This window comes from Lepisosteus platostomus, chromosome 28, assembly GCF_059453375.1.
Source record: "Lepisosteus platostomus isolate fLepPlt1 chromosome 28, fLepPlt1.hap1, whole genome shotgun sequence".
Lineage (NCBI taxonomy): Eukaryota > Metazoa > Chordata > Actinopteri > Semionotiformes > Lepisosteidae > Lepisosteus > Lepisosteus platostomus.
In genome coordinates, this window is record NC_142638.1 from 4432081 (window position 1) to 4451389 (window position 19309).

The 19309-nt window shown below is 44.6% G+C and overlaps 1 protein-coding gene across 11 annotated transcripts in view; it reads right to left on the reverse strand.

Annotated features, from left to right (window-relative positions):
* LOC148638614 (protein TANC2-like) overlaps positions 1–19309 on the reverse strand; it is a 224060-nt gene that overhangs the window by 123120 nt on the left and 81631 nt on the right. For 2 of the 11 annotated variants that reach the window (XM_088622749.1, XM_088622750.1), the window contains one exon: positions 10968–11067. The exons of 8 other annotated variants lie outside the window; for them this stretch is intronic. In XM_088622749.1, coding sequence (XP_088478875.1) covers positions 10968–11034 — 67 coding nt within the window. In that variant the 5' untranslated portion in view covers positions 11035–11067. Of the gene's footprint in view, positions 1–10967; positions 11068–14526; positions 14885–19309 lie in introns of those variants that run through there. One more of the 11 variants, XM_088622751.1, reaches the window with a different exon arrangement.

Sequence of the window (19309 nt, forward strand, 5' to 3'; positions counted from 1 at the left end):
TCAATTGTTTTGTTATTATGCATAACTCCTTCATCATCTTTTGTTTTGTACTTAATATTTTGCAAAGCTGCTGATAATTGAGTGATCAGTTAGTCGGCACTGGTCCAGGCTTCACTGCCTGTAAACTGCAGGGAGGTCCACATTATTACCATAATTTGGGATAAAAAATACAAAGTCAGTATTGTTTTTTTCTAGCCCTTTTGTATTATGCAAATTAAGTTGGCTATAGGGTGAAACTTTGCATGAAAGCCATGGAGGCAAACTGATTCCTTTCTGCCTGGCATGGTAGTCTCTTCTGCCTCTGCATTCGATTCTAGCTTTGGTGTCTGTCTGTATGGAGCCTGCATGTTCTCTCCAGCTTCCCAGTGTTTTTTGCTGGGTACTCCAGGCCAAAGACATGTGGCTAGGGCTAATTCATCCCTTGAAATCGAAAGTCTCCAACCTTTATTCTGGAGACCCGCAATCCAGTTATTCTTATACATCACCCTTAATCATCTGTTATTTAAAATCAGGAATACTGGTTCGGGCGACTGATCAATTAAGGAAGTAATGTTTCAATAAAGGAAGCACTGGTCCTTGAGGGCAGAAGGATATTTGATCCGTCTTCCAAATGATCTCTAAATCACTTCATTGAACACAGACCAGTTCAATTGATCAGAGACAAATTGTTACAGACCTTTAGAAACTGATGATTTAAAGGCTACATGTAAATGGACTGGGGCTGTCCAGGACCAGGGCTGTAGATCCCTGCTTTAAATAATCCTTTTACATCCTTCAGGAAGGTGTGTTACCAGTGTATAAAGTAAACATACTTTATATTGGATTACAGGAAAACATGACCAAAGGACCAAATGGCCTCTTCTCATTTCGGGCCTTTCTGCTGCTCATCTATACGATGCCAGTGAACTAAAAGACACCTCTGGATAATTCATCTAGACAGTTTTAACCGGCGTCTCTGTCATTTTCTTGATCACATCAAAGTTCCAGCACCCGAAGAGCAGGGAGAAGCTGCTACTGTAAATTGGTTCAATTAAGCCAGTAACGAGTTGAAATAGGCCATTAAGGTTGCGGGGGAATGAAAGGAAAGTCAGCAGATACACCAGTTCTCCCAATCCTGGACTGGACACCCATCTTTTCTACCATAACAACGAGAAAATCTATCAATCCAACAGACAGAACACCTGTGAAAAGAGCCTTCCGAAGAGACAATTCCAAACACCTTTTCTAAACACTGGATCAGAGCGGAAACACAGTTTAAAAGCACCTGGTGAGGGTGGCCTCCCCGTGTTGACTGCAGTGCCAAGCACGCAAGAATGCCAAAGCCCCCGTCGCCTCTGTGCCACCACCCACCACCAGCATGCATGGCAGAACACCAGCCCCCTGCCCCCCCGCGTGGCGCTGGACATCTGGGCTCTGAGGGCTCATTAGGAGGACAGTTACTTTGCTTTCACCTTCAGCGCAGAGACGCTCGATTTAATCCTGGCGATAAACAGTAATTGCCATGTCAGACTCCCGGCCACACGTCAGGCACTGTATCACTGTACAGGAAGGGATTACTCTGTGCTTCTGCCTGCCTGCCGCTGCTCATGAAGGTGCCCAATCAATAGTGGCCAGCATTATTCATCCACATATATACAGACAGCTGCCTTCTTAGTAGATTATCACATTGCAAGTATGCTGAGAGGCAGCTGTTCAGACAATTACAAGCCACTGTACCATGAAAGCCTCTTTAAAAACCCAGTTCAGAACCTAGGACAGAAGTGGCTCCTTGCTTAGGGATTCATTCATCACCGTTAAGATCATTTTCTTTGCTTCTGCATCAGTTTTAATAATACGCAAATCGAAACTTCAATCTTTACTTGTTACCAAAGCAAATGGTGTCAGATGGGTGTCATTTCAACAAGTCAGCGATATTTTCAGCTAGAAAGTCCCACAATGGTACAAAGCAGATCCTCACAGTTGACAAAAGGAACTAGTTATGTAACCTACCAGCGCTGCAGAAAACAACTCCATGTTAAAAGAGAAGCACGTACAGCATATCACAACTAAGGCTGTTTTCTGTGATTCTTTTGCTACAATCCCTTTAAACTCACCCCCAGGTCAACTCCTTTTCCATATACAAAACATCTAACTCCACTAATTCAACAAGGTCAGTTGTTTCACACTTCTTATGACATCAGAGCCCCTCAGTGATCTACCGCTCCAGTCCCTCAAGCAGAGTTTACAGATGACACTGATCACTCATTCTCGAGACCCACTGACTGGTATTGCAGTCCCACAGTCTCACACTTCAGCATAGAGCATTGAAATGAGACATCCAGACACACAGCACTTCCAAAAGAAAGGAGACGTTTTACATTGAAATATTACGACATTTAAAATTATTAATTAATAATGACAAAGGGAGATCTAGTGAAAACTTGTGACCACTACATACTGTGTCAATCGCAGTTGAAAAATATGCACAGAAAACCCAAGCCCAGATGATAATTCGCTTGCAGCCAACTCCTAAAAATAAAAGATCTCAAGTCTGCCCTTAACAATCAGCTGAAGTACAATGCTCAGGGTCACTGCAGTACCTCTGCACCTTGAAGAGCATCAAGCTAACAGGTGAGACTCAAGTTTTCCATTGCTGTTCACGAAACACAATACAGGGAGCACAGCTTGTCCCTCTGCCCTCTCTCACGAGGCTGAAAGCAGTTCTGACCATGACATGTGATTATTGTTGTTCTGCAGTGCCTTTGAAGATAAAAGCTGCTCTGCAAATTGTCCTGGTCTTGAGTTTTCATGGACAATCGGATGCCATGAGGGAGTTACACAAGCACGGGCCATCCAAACAGGACAACACCTCTCAGAACTGGACACCACCAGTAATTACAAGAGGTCTTAAGTTGAATTCTCAGGAGCAGCAGTGGCTGCAGTCATCTTTTCAACTCAGTCAGCTTCTAGCCACACCAGTGGAATGAAAATAATAATGTATCTAGTGCATGTGTTGATTGTTGACATTTGATATAACCCTAAGGGCTGTTTGCCTTTTGAAAAATCCCCATTAAAGAGCATTACATGATTAAAGACCTCCACAATGGTAGTGCACATCATAGGAGAGTCTGGTATGACAGTCACACAAGATCTTATGAAACTAATGGTTTAGCCTTCATGCGGCTTTCTGTTGCATGACTCACTATCTTATGGTGAAACAGCACAATTGACCCTGTTTCTGAATCCTGGGAAAGTTTGCAAGATGATCAAGTACTACAAGCTCAACTACGGAAATGTCACAAACATGTACCCCCCCCCCCCCCTCCTCCTCAACACCGTCCTCTACAAAACACCCACACACAGCTAACACACACTTTCACCACTTCAAAAAGGACAACTTCTGATCTCCATCTGTGATGCGGCACTGCCTTGAAGGAACAAGAAAACAGGAACACCTTTGTGCCTCTGAACTTCCCCAGCAATCAGCGCTGGAAGCTATTGTTGTGACAATAGAGCCCTCTGTCACTGGCTGTGCTATATTTATCAGATCAGGCAGACTGGAAATGTGTCCAGAAGACTCGGAAGATTAGATCACAACGAGAGGGCCTTACTCTTCCTTTCTTCTTTCTCTCACGGTCAAGGTTAATTTAGGGCAGCACAGTGGAGCTGCCTCACAGCTCTTGGGTTCAATGCTGGATTCTAGACTGGGATATCATGTAGATTCTGCATGTCTCCCCAAGTTCACATGGGTTTTTGCTAGGTGCACCAGTTTCAGCCCACCTTCCAAAAACATGCTGGCTGGGTTCACCTGCCCCCTAAACTGTCAGTACGTGTGTGTGTGTGTGTGTGTGTGTGTGTGTGTGTGTGTGTGTGTGTGTGTGTGTGTGTGTGTGCAGTGAACTGGCATCCCGTTTAGGGTGTAGTCCTGCCAAGAGTCCTGCCATTCTGGGTCAGGCTCCAGGCACTCACCAGGAATTCAGTTACGAGCAAAAGCATTTTTCTTCCTCCTTCTACTGGCCCAAGCTTTAAAAATCACACATGACAAATCTGATCAAACACAGACAAACAAAACATTAAGATGCTGTTGTAATGTGAAGGAAACGCAGGGGGAGAAGACGATCGCTAGTACAGCACACAGATCTCTCATTAGGTTAAAATGAGAGACACCAAATCCCTGAGAATGGCTGGAGATGAAACATGCTGGTCTGTGTGCGCACGCTGCATTAGGAAGCAGATAGAATCTTTAACAGTCTGGCTGGTCAGGTGAACTGCAGTCATCCTCTCTGAATAGCAGATTATGCTGCACAATCTCCTGCGACTACAGGAGAGACGCATTAAGCCCCAGACAATCGCCTAGACCCTAGCCAAGCAGCAATATAGTGGGGACAGAGCGAGACTACTTCAAAGAGTCATATCAGCAGCGGCTGGTGCAAATACCGTGCATGTGTCTGCATTAGTGAAACTTTAGGATTGCAACCCTGCAAACATGAAACAAGATAAACTTAACCTTATCACTTAAGTGGTGACTGTGATATAATCCTGAATAGAAGTGTCAAAGCCAAACCAATGGATTACTTTATATTTTTTCTCTCAAAGTCCAGTCATGCTGTTGCAAACAATTCTCTGGGAGCCTTCGGGGAACAGCTGGATTGGATCCTTGGATCAATAAGCTACCAGCATCAAAATGAGCACAATGAGTCAAATGGCCTCCTCTCGTTTGGAAACTTCTTAAGGGAAATCTACTTTTCTTTCCCCACATGCCCTACCATGTAATTTTATACTATTTAAACCCTCCGAGAGCTTGTTTTACTATTCAAAACAGTGGTCTGCTTCATACTGATGGAACTGTAAATATGCAGAAGGAACAATCTCTACCTGTGGTCAGGTGTTCAAAGGAACTCAGAGCCTCTGACATAGCCGATTGGTAACATCAGAGCCCCAGAACACTGCTTCTACAGCAACAGTTCAAACATCCTCCATGTGAATGTTTTAGGACAAACAGGTTTCTTTATTTATAGGTGTGACAGCACCTGGAAATATTTATCCTCCTGTGATCATGAGTAACGTAACATTTCGGAGCTGCCAGGAATAGGTGGCTGAATCCTTACATGTCCGCAACTAAAAGAAACCATGTGGGTTTGAATGTCTTCATTTCTTTCCAGTTCAGCTCTTTAAACTGGAATTATATCTGACACACTCTTGCACATAAACCTTCATGTGGTTGTAAAATAATGAACTTTAACCCCCCAAGCTCTAGTAAAATAACTCAAAGGGAACTCATGTTCCTTAAAAGGCAAACTAAAGATAACTGACGCAGGGAAAGATCACGGACACATGCAAACTGTCTCTCTAGGCAACGATTTGGTTGCGAATGCAATAATATATCTGTCAAAACTGCACAAAAAAAATTGTTTCAAAATCTTGTGGACGTAAACTGCTTCAGATGAACGTCCCAGTCAGGTCAGTGAGGCAAATCTGCCTCCGAGCACCATCCTGCCACACGTCACACTTGAGAGAGAACAGGCCATCGCCAAGATACAGCAGGAGTTTCTAGAGCTTTTGGACAGATTGAAAGAGCCTATCCACACAACAAAATGCTGAGGAAGAAGACCCTCACTACTTCTTCCTCTTCTCCGTGATTTTATAATTCTATTTCCTGTTTTTTTTTTGTGCTGGGGGTCACTCATACCTACTTAAGTGGGGGAAGGGACTGACGAATCCCCCCTAACCTTCTCCCAGTAACTGTGCCAGCCCGGTGGTATGATCAGCCATAAAGACACAATATAGCTGCTGTTAACAAGGACAATAAAAGTGAAACAGCCAGATTCTAAATGTCTTTATACACTATATTGCACCCCTGCAATTGCCAATAACATCTAGTTAGAGCCTTCTGCTCTTCAGACTTTATTGCAGATCTTCATAGCTGAATGGTCTCTCGCCGGAGGACGCCTGATCCAATATCATCTCTGTTGTTTTTTGTGTGTGCTTTTTCTTGTTTTCGTGAAAACAGAACCAACCTTTCATTGAAGCTTGAATGGAACTGAGAGAGCCCCCCTCTTCTTATGATTGGAACTGCTGCGCCAAACACAGAGCTTGGAATGTGGAAAAAAAATCACTGAGAAATTTCAGAGTTAAAGTTCACTGAGTTACACTGAGTTATGAGCCAGCGCGTCCTTCCTTCCTTGTCTTGCAGACAGCTTTCAAGATTCAGACGAGAGCTGCAGCCAGTGAACAGTGCAGCTGCTGCTACAGCTGGAAGCTTTCACCCGTCAAGCGGATTGGAGAGTCTCAGATGTTGTGGCTTAAGAAAGAGATAAGCAGCTCTCCACTTCTGCTGCCTTATAATTTCGCCGCTATCTTCATCGTTGTTACTGTACAGCTGCTGATAACAAGCCTGTGCAGAAAACACAGACATAGGAGTCTTTTCTTTAGCAATCGTGGAGAGAAAGCTCTGATGTAAGGTTCATGTGTCTATGGCTCTTTGCAATCTACTGGAGGTTAAATTTCTTCTGTTAAAATTGGGCTTCCTGATTGTGGCTGTTCCCAGAATGTCACATGCTGCAAAAGCCAAAGAGTACATTTCTGATTGGTTTTCAAAAACCTGTCAACACCATTCAATCATTTCTGCTAGCACATCCACTGCTATTGGCTGGACCCAGTGCAGTGCATCAAAATGTCACTGGGAAAATCAGAATTGCAGTAAATTCAAACTACTTTCACCCTTTCATTAAGGGTGATATGGTAATATGGGGTATTCTAGCTGCACCTAAATTAATTTTATCTTATTGTAACCCCAAGTTACAATGAGTGAATAATTAAGACTAACTGGTCACCTGAAAATCTACAGCTACAGGAAGAAAGCAGTGCTATTGCCATGCTAGCGTCAGGATCACAGCTGCAGAGGAACCTAAGCATTCCTTTGGTGTCAACACCATGGCGATATAACGAGGCCAAGGCTCCACCATGCTGCTGAATTAACACGCAAAAAGCCGATTCCTTTAAGGAGGTAAGGAGAGAGCATAAAACACACATATACCCATTTTCTAACTGTTTTATCCAATACAGAGTATAGCAGGGAACCTGAAGCCTATCCTAGCAAGCAACAGGTACAAGGCAGAGTGCATGGACAGGACGCCAGCTATGGGCACACAGACGAGCACCCACTTACACCAGAGCCAACTTTCCCAGAAACCAATTAATCTACCAGTATGTCCAGACTGTGGGAGGAAACCAGAGCACCTGGAGGAAACTCATGTGAAGGCGATAAGACCACACAGATCCCACACAGATGGCACCCCAGTGTTGTGAGACAGCAATGCTAACCACTGTGCTGGTGTGCTGTCCAAATACACACATACAGTGTACCTCAAAACTCATTTCAGGCTGTCACACATCACAGCTTCGGAATGAGAGCAAGGCTTCACAACTGTGGCTCGTGAACACTAGGGTCTGCTACATTTTTTTCAGCCGTCAGTTATGGAATTGAAAATGAAGTGAAATTAATAATTTAATCTGCCTTTTTAATTGCTGTCTGCTCTCAAAATGCTGGAGGCCTCAGGTTTCCTGTAAAAGTGTGTGAGGAACTTAGTACTGCAACTTTTAAGGATTTTAAAATGATTAAATAATTATTATTTCAATCAAGAATTCAATTAAGCAGCTGAGTGCATACTGTAGCTGGAATGAAAACCACCAGATATCAGGGTTACCAGGACCAGGACTGAGAAACTAAAAAAAACTTTCCTGACACCTGTTATTCAATCTGAATGTGCACAGATCTAGATGCTTCTACGTGTGAAAGCTTTCAACACAACGTTTCATTTTTATCAAATCTCTTTTGGATTCAATACCATTGTAACCAAAAAACAATCCAAAAAAATTCTTATTTTTCATCCTTATTCAAAATCACACCATCACTGCAAAAGTGGTCACTTCCCAAGCAATCGGCTTAGCTGTAATTTCTGTGTGGTGAGTGCCAGTTAGATAAATGATTGTCATATAATGCTAACCCAGATAGCAAACATGATCCTTATTCACTGTTTATTAAATAAGGAACATGCTGTCAAAAGCTAATTACACAGTTAATACATCCAAGATGCCACTTATACTTTCTAACACAGAAATGTCTTGGAAAATGTCACTGATGCACAAACCTTAGCCGTGGACATAAAACATTTTAATTTAACGGTATTATATTTACTGGTACTTTCATGGACAATTAGCAAGCAGCTCTTTCAGTGTGACATTGCCTTTCTGCTAACAGAAAGCTGCCTTCAGACAAGTGTCTAATCCCTGCAAACAGCTGCAAACCTCACATCGATGGCGAAAGCATGATGAATGGGAATCTTGTCTCCCTGTGTCATCGGATTGGCGGGCACAAGCAGGGAAAGGAAACCGTCGTCCATGTCACTAAACGTGACAGAGCAGGTACTCGGATCTCAACCAAAGCTTGCAAAAAACACAGGAACTAAAGAACTTGTCTGTCTGAATTACACACTAGCTTTAAAGAAAGGGGAGGAAACTCCTCGGACTGGCATTTTCGGAGGAACATAGACTTTGGCTTCCTTGTTCAATGCAGCTGTCGTTATGCTGTCCCCCAATTTTCAAACTTTTTTTTAACGTTACTGCATCTGAAGAGTTGCTGCAGTTTCTCGGCTGTTAACCTCATGCATTAAATACTTTGAAATGTTTGTGTCACATTAAGGCACCTTCCCTATATCATACCTTAATCACTCAGCTGCACACATATAGGAGCTAACGTTTCTAGCTGCACTTGCAGTGCGGAACAATGCAGTGCAACTGGATAAGTGTAAACAATTGGACGCGATTGCACTGGAATCACGGCTGGTGCTGCTGTACCTGGCCTCCACATCTGTTTGGAATCCTATGCACTCATCACCTCCAGTGCTGGGAACAGCAGCTACAACTGACAGGAGAGCGAGTCTCGTGCTTTACACTTCCATAAAACACCTCCTTTAATGCACCTGCCCTTGTCTCCTGACTGTTCACACGGCACAAGTATCAGTCTGCAGATTGCAGCCTCGCAGACAAAGGAAACACGGGAAATCAGCACAGAAATATATTCTTCTCACCTCAATTAAGATGAAGTGCATGTAAATCAGCTACTAATAGTCTATTTGCTTAGGTAGAAAATGCAAGTTTCCCAACAACACCTTGCTGCCATGCTGATTTCACTGGAGCATTTTAAAAAAAGAATCCATTTTAGAAATAATAACCGGCCTTCAGTGACTTTAAGTCTTATATGATGTATCGGTTTTATCTGTTTTTTTTCTCTAGAAGCCAAAACAGGTGTGACCTGAACATGGTGACAAATGTTTAAAAAATGTTAAGCTTTTGTCCTCTGTTGTTTCTTCGATGCTCAGCTAAAGGACTTCTGCATTAAGACCACAGTGTAGGAGGCAGAACTAATTTGTCAACTACTGTATGTAAGAGTTTCAAAAGGGCACAAGTAACATATTTTATCATGTAAACCTCCCTCAAAAAAGGTCAAGAGAAACACAGATATGAAATAATTATTGGCTGAAGAAGCAGTGCATACACTGCGTGTTGCTCTCAGCAGAAATCATGGCGTGCACAATCACATTCCCTCCAAGAAAATTTGATATGTTACAGGACCGGTACAATCCCCTTTCTGCTTTTACTGCTCACTCTACGTGCAGGTAACCTTCAGATGAGATGTGGGAAGTACTAACCTTCCCATAACCTGGCTCGTCCACCATATAGAACACTCTGTACAGCACAAAAGAGCTACAGCAGCCCAAGATTTATCTATGTACTGTATATACATGTGATGCATGTAGCTCCGGAGGTCAAAGTTCATCTTTAGGCAAACCAAAAGAAAGCTCATTCTGTGGCCATACAATGCTATGACTAGGGAGCAGCGGTGTCCCGTACTGGGCTAACCCCTTGCTTGCTGTACAGGAAGGGACGCAGGACTCATGACCTCAGTTCACACTGCGGCTTTCCTGCTCGTGCATTTACAGTACACCTTGGAGATCTCAAACCCAGCTCACAGAGTTTACAGAGGGCCTCGACTTCCTGACACCACTTCAGTCCTCATGGATTCATTCTAATAATGTTTCCTCACTTAGTCAAATATAAATGCATCCATCGATATTCTTTGCCTTACAGCTGAAACTCTACAGTGCACAAGCAACTTTAAACAGCCCGGGGGTCACTGATGGCATCATACAGCTAGTCGAACATTTAAACTAACTGAATATCCAAGAGGTCAGGTGGAACAAAAGCCAGAAAGCACCAGGCCCTCCAAGAACGCAGTTGGAGACTCCTGCTTCACATGCATATTTCAATTCCATCTTCACTCATCGCTCGTTTCACCCCTAAACATAAAAGCACTGAAAAATCGGGAGAGAGCGCCATCATGACAGAGCTACTGCTGTCTCTTCTGGCATGTTCAGTTCTATCACTGCACACTTTCTCTGAAGACCAGGTGCATGTCGAACCATGTCTTTGCATGCGAGCAAACAAATCAAAAACAAACCAAAGGACAACAGAAGAGCTTTGCAGACTCAAACACCTGAATATAAGACATGACGTGAAATGTCTTATATTCAGGCTGTTTGTGCTGCTGTGCACGTTTCTGTACCAGGGGTCTCCTTACAAGAATATGTCTATGTTTGCAAAAGTGGGGTGCATGTGGAATATGTCTGGGTATGGCGAAGTGCTCTTGGCCTGTTTATCTGGAAACCCTAGGGGCACTGGAAATTCCAGTTGCCCCTGCACTTAGCAGACGAAAGCGCAATTACAATCACTTATGCCGTTAATGAAACTGCACTGTCTGCAGAGTCCAGACAAGCAACTTTTGTTCCTCAGGCCGAGTGCAAAGTTGAAAGGGCACTGAAATTTTAATGAAATATTCATGCAAATGAAGATGTATCACTTCATATTAAACTGAGCATGTCTGTGTTTGACACGCCTCTAAAACGCGCAGCGACGGTCACGTGACTTACCGCTGTTGCGGCTCTTGCGGTTGGACTTGCCACCGCTAAGCAACATCTTCAAGCTGTTCCTGAACATGGCGGCACCGGTCCGCAGCGGTTAGGGAGAAATCTGCGGAGAGGACACACGAGCAACGCAAACGTGAGAGGCCTGGGAGAGAGGCAGGGAGCCGCCCAGTGAGCGAGCGGTCTTCACAGGCCCACGTCTGTGATTCCCCCCCATCCTTGACCACCTTTCAGGAAGAACCTCCCTCTGCAACAGTGAGGTCACACTGGAGTGGATGGGTACACAGCTCTGTACAGTGGGTAGCCCTCCCCCTCTTTAAGTAACAGTACACGAAGGTCTTAATCACTTTATAAAACAGCCAGGGAAACAGTTCACTTCACAGTATGTGCAAGATCAGTTTGAATATACTGTAACAAGGTCGGGTTATGGGATCAGGACTCTGCCTTCGAGCACCAGTGGTTGGATCACATCTTAACCTGAAACGTGACGTGATGCTGAGCCCCCTTGGGTCTGCAAGGGTATAATGCCACTGCCACAGTAATGCCACTCCCTCTCCAGCTCCAGTTCAGGGGCAGTCTGGGGCACGTGGAGATAAGAGCGCCCATCATACAGCAGCTGGCACCAGGAACTAGCACTCACCTGTAGGTGTGGGGCTCTGGCCCCTGTATCAGTGGTTAAGGCACTACTTGGGAGTAGACTTTAAACAAAAGTGACCTTCGTTCATCCGTATCCTAACTGCTTTATCCAACACAGGGTCACAGGAGAGCCGGAGTCTATCCCAGCAAGCAGCACACAGACACAGACACGCACGCACCACAGGGATAGTTTTCCCAATAGCCAATGAACCTGCCAGTATGTCATTGGACTGTAGGAGGAGACCCTCAAGAACATGAGGAAAACATACAAACTCTATGCAAACAGCAGCACCCCAGGAATCGAACCCAGGGCTTCAAAGCTGCAAGGCAGCAATGTTAACCCACGTGCTTCCCACATAAACTACTCACTAAATACATAAGGGGGTTTATAGCTTAAACAGAAGGGACCTATCGAATGGTGACTGACTGCAGAAAGCAAGGCTTACTCAAGTAAATTGCAATTGCTTGTGATGGCGGTGACAAAGCTGAAGAAAGTGATTAAACAGGTCGATGAATGCAGCGAGATGTATTGTTAACACAGCTCGCCAGATGAGTAATTCATCTCGGGGAGAATTAGTTGCTCGAACAATTGAGCGCGGTCTTTGTGATCAAGCCACGCGCTCTCACCTGGGAACCTGCGCTGAAGGAAGTGTCTGGAGTTCTGAGCCAAGACAATGGAAGCGATTCACCACCCTTATTACAAGGGCTTTTCTTCTATCAGCTTCAATAAGCTTTTCCAGAGACACACTGTAATGCACAGAACAGGGTGCAGTGTGCTATTCTTTCATTCCAAATTATCAATCAGAAATGATGTGAAGCACTGAAAGAGTACTCTTCTTAGACTGCTTCTGTCAGCTGTCAAAGGCCCCCCACTCAGAAATCAAGCTAGACGGAATGATATTAGCACACATTAACCAACCTTTGTGTCCACATACAATGGACTGTAAACTACTGTATAACACTTGTAATAATCTAGCACAGAATCCAAAAAAGGATGTATCCGATACAAGATACGAATCTAAATACATATGTAGAGTAATTCAATTTAAATTCATTTTTACATTTTGTAAATCAAATCAATATTTTGTCCCTCAAACCACTATAAACTGGTAAAACGGGCACCGTATTCTCAAAATTGCAAGCAAGATCAAAAAAGGTTAGCAGAACCTCATAAAACAAGGGCCTGGCCATAAAACGCACTTCACCTTTTCAGTCAAATCTTTGAAGTGTTTTCTAACAAAAAAAAGCTGAAACCAAAAAGCTAATTGAACCTTTCCATGCCTTTTAAATGCACAAAGCAGAGAAACCGTTACAGTGCCCAATCTGCTCTGCTTCACTTAAACCCCACCTACAGTGCGATTATTACATGAGGGATAATTCTCATTAATAATGGGCTTAATTCACATGCTAAGATGGAATCTTTGTTTAGGAAAGAGCACATCATTTATAATTTATTAGCTAAACTATTAGCCAAGGCGTTTTTTTGGTCTCTTGAATGAATGGCAGAACGTGGTGCCCACAGAGACAAACAGCCAGACCATGCGTGGGGTTGTCACTGCTCTCCATAGAAACTGCAAAGCGCTTTGTAATCTCCCGATACAATCCTTTCCCTCTTTCTCCTCTGGCTCACGGCTGTTTAGAAAGCGAATTTGAGGGTGAGAAACTGAAGAATGAAAAAGACTCCCGGCTATGTATACTGAACCATAAACCATAACTCTCCCGCCTTTCAAAAATGAAAACATCTGCTAAAGCTGCACACAGCTAATAAATTATACAGCGCATTATAGAAATATACTTCATTATTTATACTGCCTTTCTTAAATCAGTAAAAAAAAACAGTAGCTTAACCTTTTTGTTTTGTCATTACTGTATGTCCTGACGGGGGGAAAAAAAGGCTTTGAAATTCCACAATGTGGAAGAGGTGACAGTCAAACATCCCAAATCACTTTGCCAGGATTCCCCGGTTAAAGACTTGGATGAGAAGCAACCTGCATCTGTGCCTAAAAGCAGTCAGGATCAGTGGAAAAAGAAACTCAAGCCTTTGCACATCGGGGCAACTAATCTGAGAACTCCAAGCAGTCAAACAAATTCCAGTTTCACAGACTAACTGAACTTCTTGTAACTGGGTTGTGTAATGTTCACAGTAAGTGTCTGCTCAACTGATGCCAGCAGAACATTGGATGCCAGATCGCTCATGTCCAGTGCTGTTAAAACTCCTCCACTCTTTCTCGAGAGAATGATCACATAATCTTAAACAGAAAGCTCAAGGACAAAACGTGTTTTCATACAGGTATCTCCTTCAGAAGCTTAGCCTTGTCACATCAGCTCCTAGAGATGAGGTTTTAACAATCTGCTATTCACTGCTGTCTCCTTCAGTCTCTCTGGAGCCAAACACATCGGTTGTGCTCGAGCTGAGGAGATATTAGCTAAGAGAAAGGTCCCAGATGAACTGGATTTAAAGGTGGGGTACTTCACCTACGCAGCCTGCACCTGCAAAGCTCAGTACAGGTGAGCCACTAATACACATGCTCTCAAGATCTGAAAGCCTACAAAAGGAAGCACAGAAAAATGCTGCCCAAAAGGGAAAGCAAAAAAAAAAATCAAGTTTACCTCTGCCTTTTGTTCTCCAGTATTTGGGGTTTTTATGCAAAGCTGTCAAGACCTACAACCAAGAATGCGGAACGCACTGCCCCTGCTAGGAATGTCAACAGATCGCAGCGTGATGTCTCTTAATTACTACGTGCTGGTAGCTCTACCACACTGCCAAACGCTGCTTGGGTACTTTGTAATTAAAAGAAATGACAGGAACAGAAGAGGAGGAGTGGAGGGGAAAAAAAGACACCGTAGAAGCAAGAAAACAGGTCACAGACTGCAGGCCAGGCTTGAGACGCCAGGGAGGAGACAGGAGCAGAGCTGTAACAAGCCATACCTTAAGCATCTCTAGCTATCCCATGCTGTCCTCTCCAGCGATTTCAGCCTGTGCACAGAGAAGCTCTCGTTCCCCCTCCCTTACTCTCTGAGCTCTTTGTGAAGAATAGAGGGACTAACAGATGTTCTACGTTAAACTCCTATGACTCAACTGCCTCACAGGCAGGTTGGAGTGTCCCTCTTTTAAATCCTGCCGGTGATCAAGGCGGAGAGGCGACGCGGGTGAGGATCAAAGCAGCTATTCTGTGTCTGTGCCTCCGTCGCCGATGCTGGATAAAAACAAACCGAGACAGAACCCCGCACACGTCTCCCTGGCGAGCTGCCGTCTTCAGCTAGGGCACCGTAGACGCACACTGTCCGGACACTTTCCAAACTCCTGTTGCTGCTTCGAGGAAAACAAATACTCTACCAGCTTCCCACAGCTGGAGTTACATTACGTGGCATGGTGAAAAAAAATAGCAGCAGAGCAGTTAACTCCTTTAAAGCGAGCTGAGGCTACAGATGGGAAACTGCTCCTCTGTATAAAGAGACCTCTTTTCTCTCTGCTTCACAATGACCGTGACTCCCGAGAAGATAACATTCTCCCTTGTGGAACATTAAACAAAAATTTGGGAGGATGAGCAGGAAATCCAGATGTCAGCTTGTCTTGTCCCCTTTAAGAAAAACCTCACGTTCGCCATCAAACACGAGCCAGTCTTGATAATCAGCCATTAAGTGGAATTACAGTTCATGATGTCAGAAACGTTTGTTTGAATTGGAAAATAAAGGCACTGAAAAGAAAGACACATGGCCAGAATGTAAATATCAAAACCAGAGTTTTGAAACAAAGCAGGCAAAAACAGAGCACTTACATCAGTGCACAGTATGTTTCCTAATTCAGGCTACAGTCTAAGATTACGGTTTCATTCAACATCGAGTGATTGTTAACTAACACGAATCTCCTGCTATATCATGCAGTACACCTTTGAATATTGCAATAATTCCCAAATTTCCAAGTTGAATGGAGCAGTCTGACCCTACTTTCTGTTCATTTATAATACTTTTCTAAGCCACAATCTGTGCAGTGTGCACTTTCATCCTTTAAGCAACAAACCCTGTTTGTGAACTGAGGGGTGCAGGAATGCCCCCCGAGACAGAAGACTCTAAGTGAGGTGACAGGTCAGGGCTGACCACAGCGCTGTGGTCACTGACTCCCTGACACCACACAATGGTGAACATCGACAAGAGCTGTCCCTGCTGACACTGCCTGAGAGGAACATCTCTGATTCACCGCACATTGCAGAGACACTTCTCTGAAAAGCTCAGGAGAAACAAAAACAATACGTGCAACACTAAGAAAAAGCTGCTTTAAAATCCCCATTTGAGAATCCTTTAGGGATTTTTTAAAAAGTTGCAGGGGACCAGGGAACAAACTTTGGGCAGTTCTTTCATAATGGCTCCAGCAGTCAAATGATCGTCACACAAATGCATTAAGGGGGTTTAGGAAGAATTAGGAAGAAAGTTTAGGAAGGATCTTTTGAAATCAGAAATTTGAAGCCAGACAAAAAAGCAAGGCAGGGACTGCCAGTCAGGAGGGATGTGATCATCTCTGCGTGACCGATCCAGCATTGTAGTTGAGGAGGTGTGCACATACTGTATACGGAACTTAAGTGCAGATTGAAGACTCCTGCCAGTAAGGCACTGCAATAACAAGAAAACGAGAAAATAAATCAAATGCAAAGTCAGTTTTTCCCAGGCCAGCCACAAACAGGATAAGACGCAGCTTCATCTCACCCTGTCTAGGCAAGCAAGACGGGTGATGCTAAGCAGAAATGCGGGTTAAGTAGCTCAACCGCATCCTGATGCTAAACAGTGAAGTAGTGTAAGTAGCTCAAGAGCATCCTCTCCTATAATGAGAAAAGGATCTGGCTGAACAGGGGTATCAAAGGCCACTCCAAGGTCTTCAGTCCTCCCAGCTAACGTATGGCTTGCAATGGAAATGGGAATTATTGCAGAATTCGAACGGGAAGAAAATTTAAGAAGACACAGTGAAGCTGTTTGGAAAAACAAATCCAGGTGCATGTGGTACATACACACAGGACCTCACTCCCCTAGGGAAGAGCAGATAGGGATTGGTCTTCACTCTCGGCACTGACAGCCTGCTAGTCAGACTAATGTTTCTCTGACGGACTCAGACAAGTCAGAAAGCTTCCAGTGCTCCTAACTCTTCAAGTGTAGGAATTCCTTATCTCCGATTTTCCTTTTTGCTTCCATTTATCAGTTCTTAACTTCCCTTTGACACCGTTCCTCTCTCTCTGGACATTAGTGTGTGCCTGAATAAGGCTTAAAGTTGAAGAAATGGGCAGAGCTAAGAGAGGGGGGGATAGTCAGTGATGCCCTGGCTTCAGTGTAAAATCCTTCCCCAGAGCTCACCTTCACCCCTCCCTCAAACCACCTCACCATGTGGCTTAAAGATCCACTCTAAAAGAAAAGGGATTAAACTTGCAATCTTAACGAGCCACAACAGACAAAGCAGACAGGAAGGCAGTCACCACTAACAAGCAACAAAATCGCTCCCTGACTCCTAACGAAGGTTGTAAACGTAAGGAGGCCATTCGGTCCCCCTAACGTCTGGATGTTAGCAGATTTTGAAGCACATCGATCTTCCCAGTCTCCTCCGAGTTCAGACCCCTAACAACCTGTGTGCAGTGCCCACTTAAGACAAACTGCAGCCCCATCCAGCAGCTCTGAGCCAGAGAGGGAAGATGACGTAGCCCGAAAGAGACCTGGCACTATTCAACCATGAGCACACGCGTCACACGAACGCAGGCTGAGGAATGTTTTTTCACGCCGGTCTGAAGAGAGCTCAGAAGGACAGGCACAAACGGATGAGTATGATCATGTTTTATTCATCTCGCTGGTCAAGAGGGAGAGAAAGAGCAAGAGAGACTGAAAGCAGACGAGGGCCGGCGGCAGAGGCCTGCAAGGGCAGAGAAAGAGAGAGAAACGCAGAGAGAGAGAGGGAGAGACCAGGGACTCGTAATGGGCATCACTGCTGTTCAGCTGACGCATTAACTCCAGGCTTTTGTCATTTAGTGGGTCACTGTGGCTCAGCAGAGGTTAGAAAGGAAGCGCTCAGCTGCTTCCCTGCGTGTGACAAGGCGCTGGATCCACACAGACCCAGGGAGACCAAGCTGGAGAGTCAAAAACACACCCGTGTCAAGCACAGACAGAAAGCGGGACCAACAGTTTTGTCTGGCAGTGAAGAAACTGGGTCTATACTGTAAATACAAGGGGTCCCACTTGCTTATGCCTGCCCTTTTCTTGGACTTCGTGTATGACGTAAATGCTTTTTTTCCCCTTTCAATATAAAGACAGTTATTGCATTATGTTAGTACTCTTCGTTTGAAACAAGGTTTTTTGTTCATTTTAATAAAATGTCTCTTCTGTTGTAGAGAGTACAATCCGGGGGGGGGGGGGGGATTCAGCCTCTGACAAAGCGATATTAATAGACTCTCTGTCACTTCCATACCTGAGCCACACCGGCTCATCGGGCCAGAGCTCCTGCTGGTTTCCATGGCGTTAAGCTGACGAGAGAGTGCATGACTCCCCCCCCACACCTCATGGGACACAGGTCAGTCAGTCAGGGTCCAACAGCAGGGTCTCGAACCCTAGACCCACCAGTTACAAAACCAGAGACCCCAACATTTCCACCTGCAAGGCCCAGGAATAACAAGTGCAGCGACTTTACAAATGAATTTATTATGACCGATTGTATGAATATACACAATTGAAATATCTGCATTATGTTCTAAGCTTGTGAAAGCCTGGAACTTGAAAGCTGAGCTGCACTGCACATGTTCAAACCCAACCATACAATGAAGTGTCCTCACTGGTGTCTATAGTGATTATAGTCAGTGATTTGGAAGTAAGGGCTAAGGAGTTCTTAAACGTGCTTTAACAAAAAAACAAGAAAAAAAATCTAATTATCATTCCTTTCAGAGGACAAGCTCTTCGGATTCCGTTCTGCTAATCCACACAGTTCAGACAATCCACATTGTTTCAGTGCGCAGAAAGCAAATTAAATACGTAGCCCTGGAGGTTGCTAAGCAACAAGGCACACCAACAGGCGTCCCGGAAGTCAGCCCACATCACCAGTCAATCCGTACCTGCTGTTCACCGCGGTAGGACCAGGAAATGAGACCCGGGAGGGGAGAGAGAGCGGAGTCACGATCTGAGTCTCAGTGTTCCTCTCCGAGGACGCAGCCACCTGCTGCTCTCCTCGCTGGGCCTGGACAAGACTTCCGTTTTGAACACGTATTTATGCATTTTTCATTTCACGCCCAGCGGAACTGGATGTGCAGATCGTTTCTTCACGGCTCGACTCGCTGGACCCCCAGTGAGGGCAGGCTTGCTGCCGTGCTCCGCCGAGCCATCAGGAGGCAGTCGTAGACGTGCTGCCATCAGGACAGGGGGCAGCTCGTCGCTCGTGAAGCAGGCTCAGGCCTGTAGAGCTCATCCTATACCCCCAGGATGAGCCTTTCATGTGCGAGTCAATTAATTGCAACAGATTCATTTTTAGGTGCGAGGTCACTCAAAACGAAGAAAAACTACTCGACAGTATTCACTCATCCATTTTCTAAGCGCTTTATCCAATACAGGGTCATGGGGAAGCCAGAGACTGATGCCAGTCGATCCCAGGACACACACAGACACAGACACAAATGCACACCAGAGCCCATTGTTTTAGAAGCCACATTACCTGCCAGCACGTCTTTGGACTGTATCACACAATCTTTGGACTG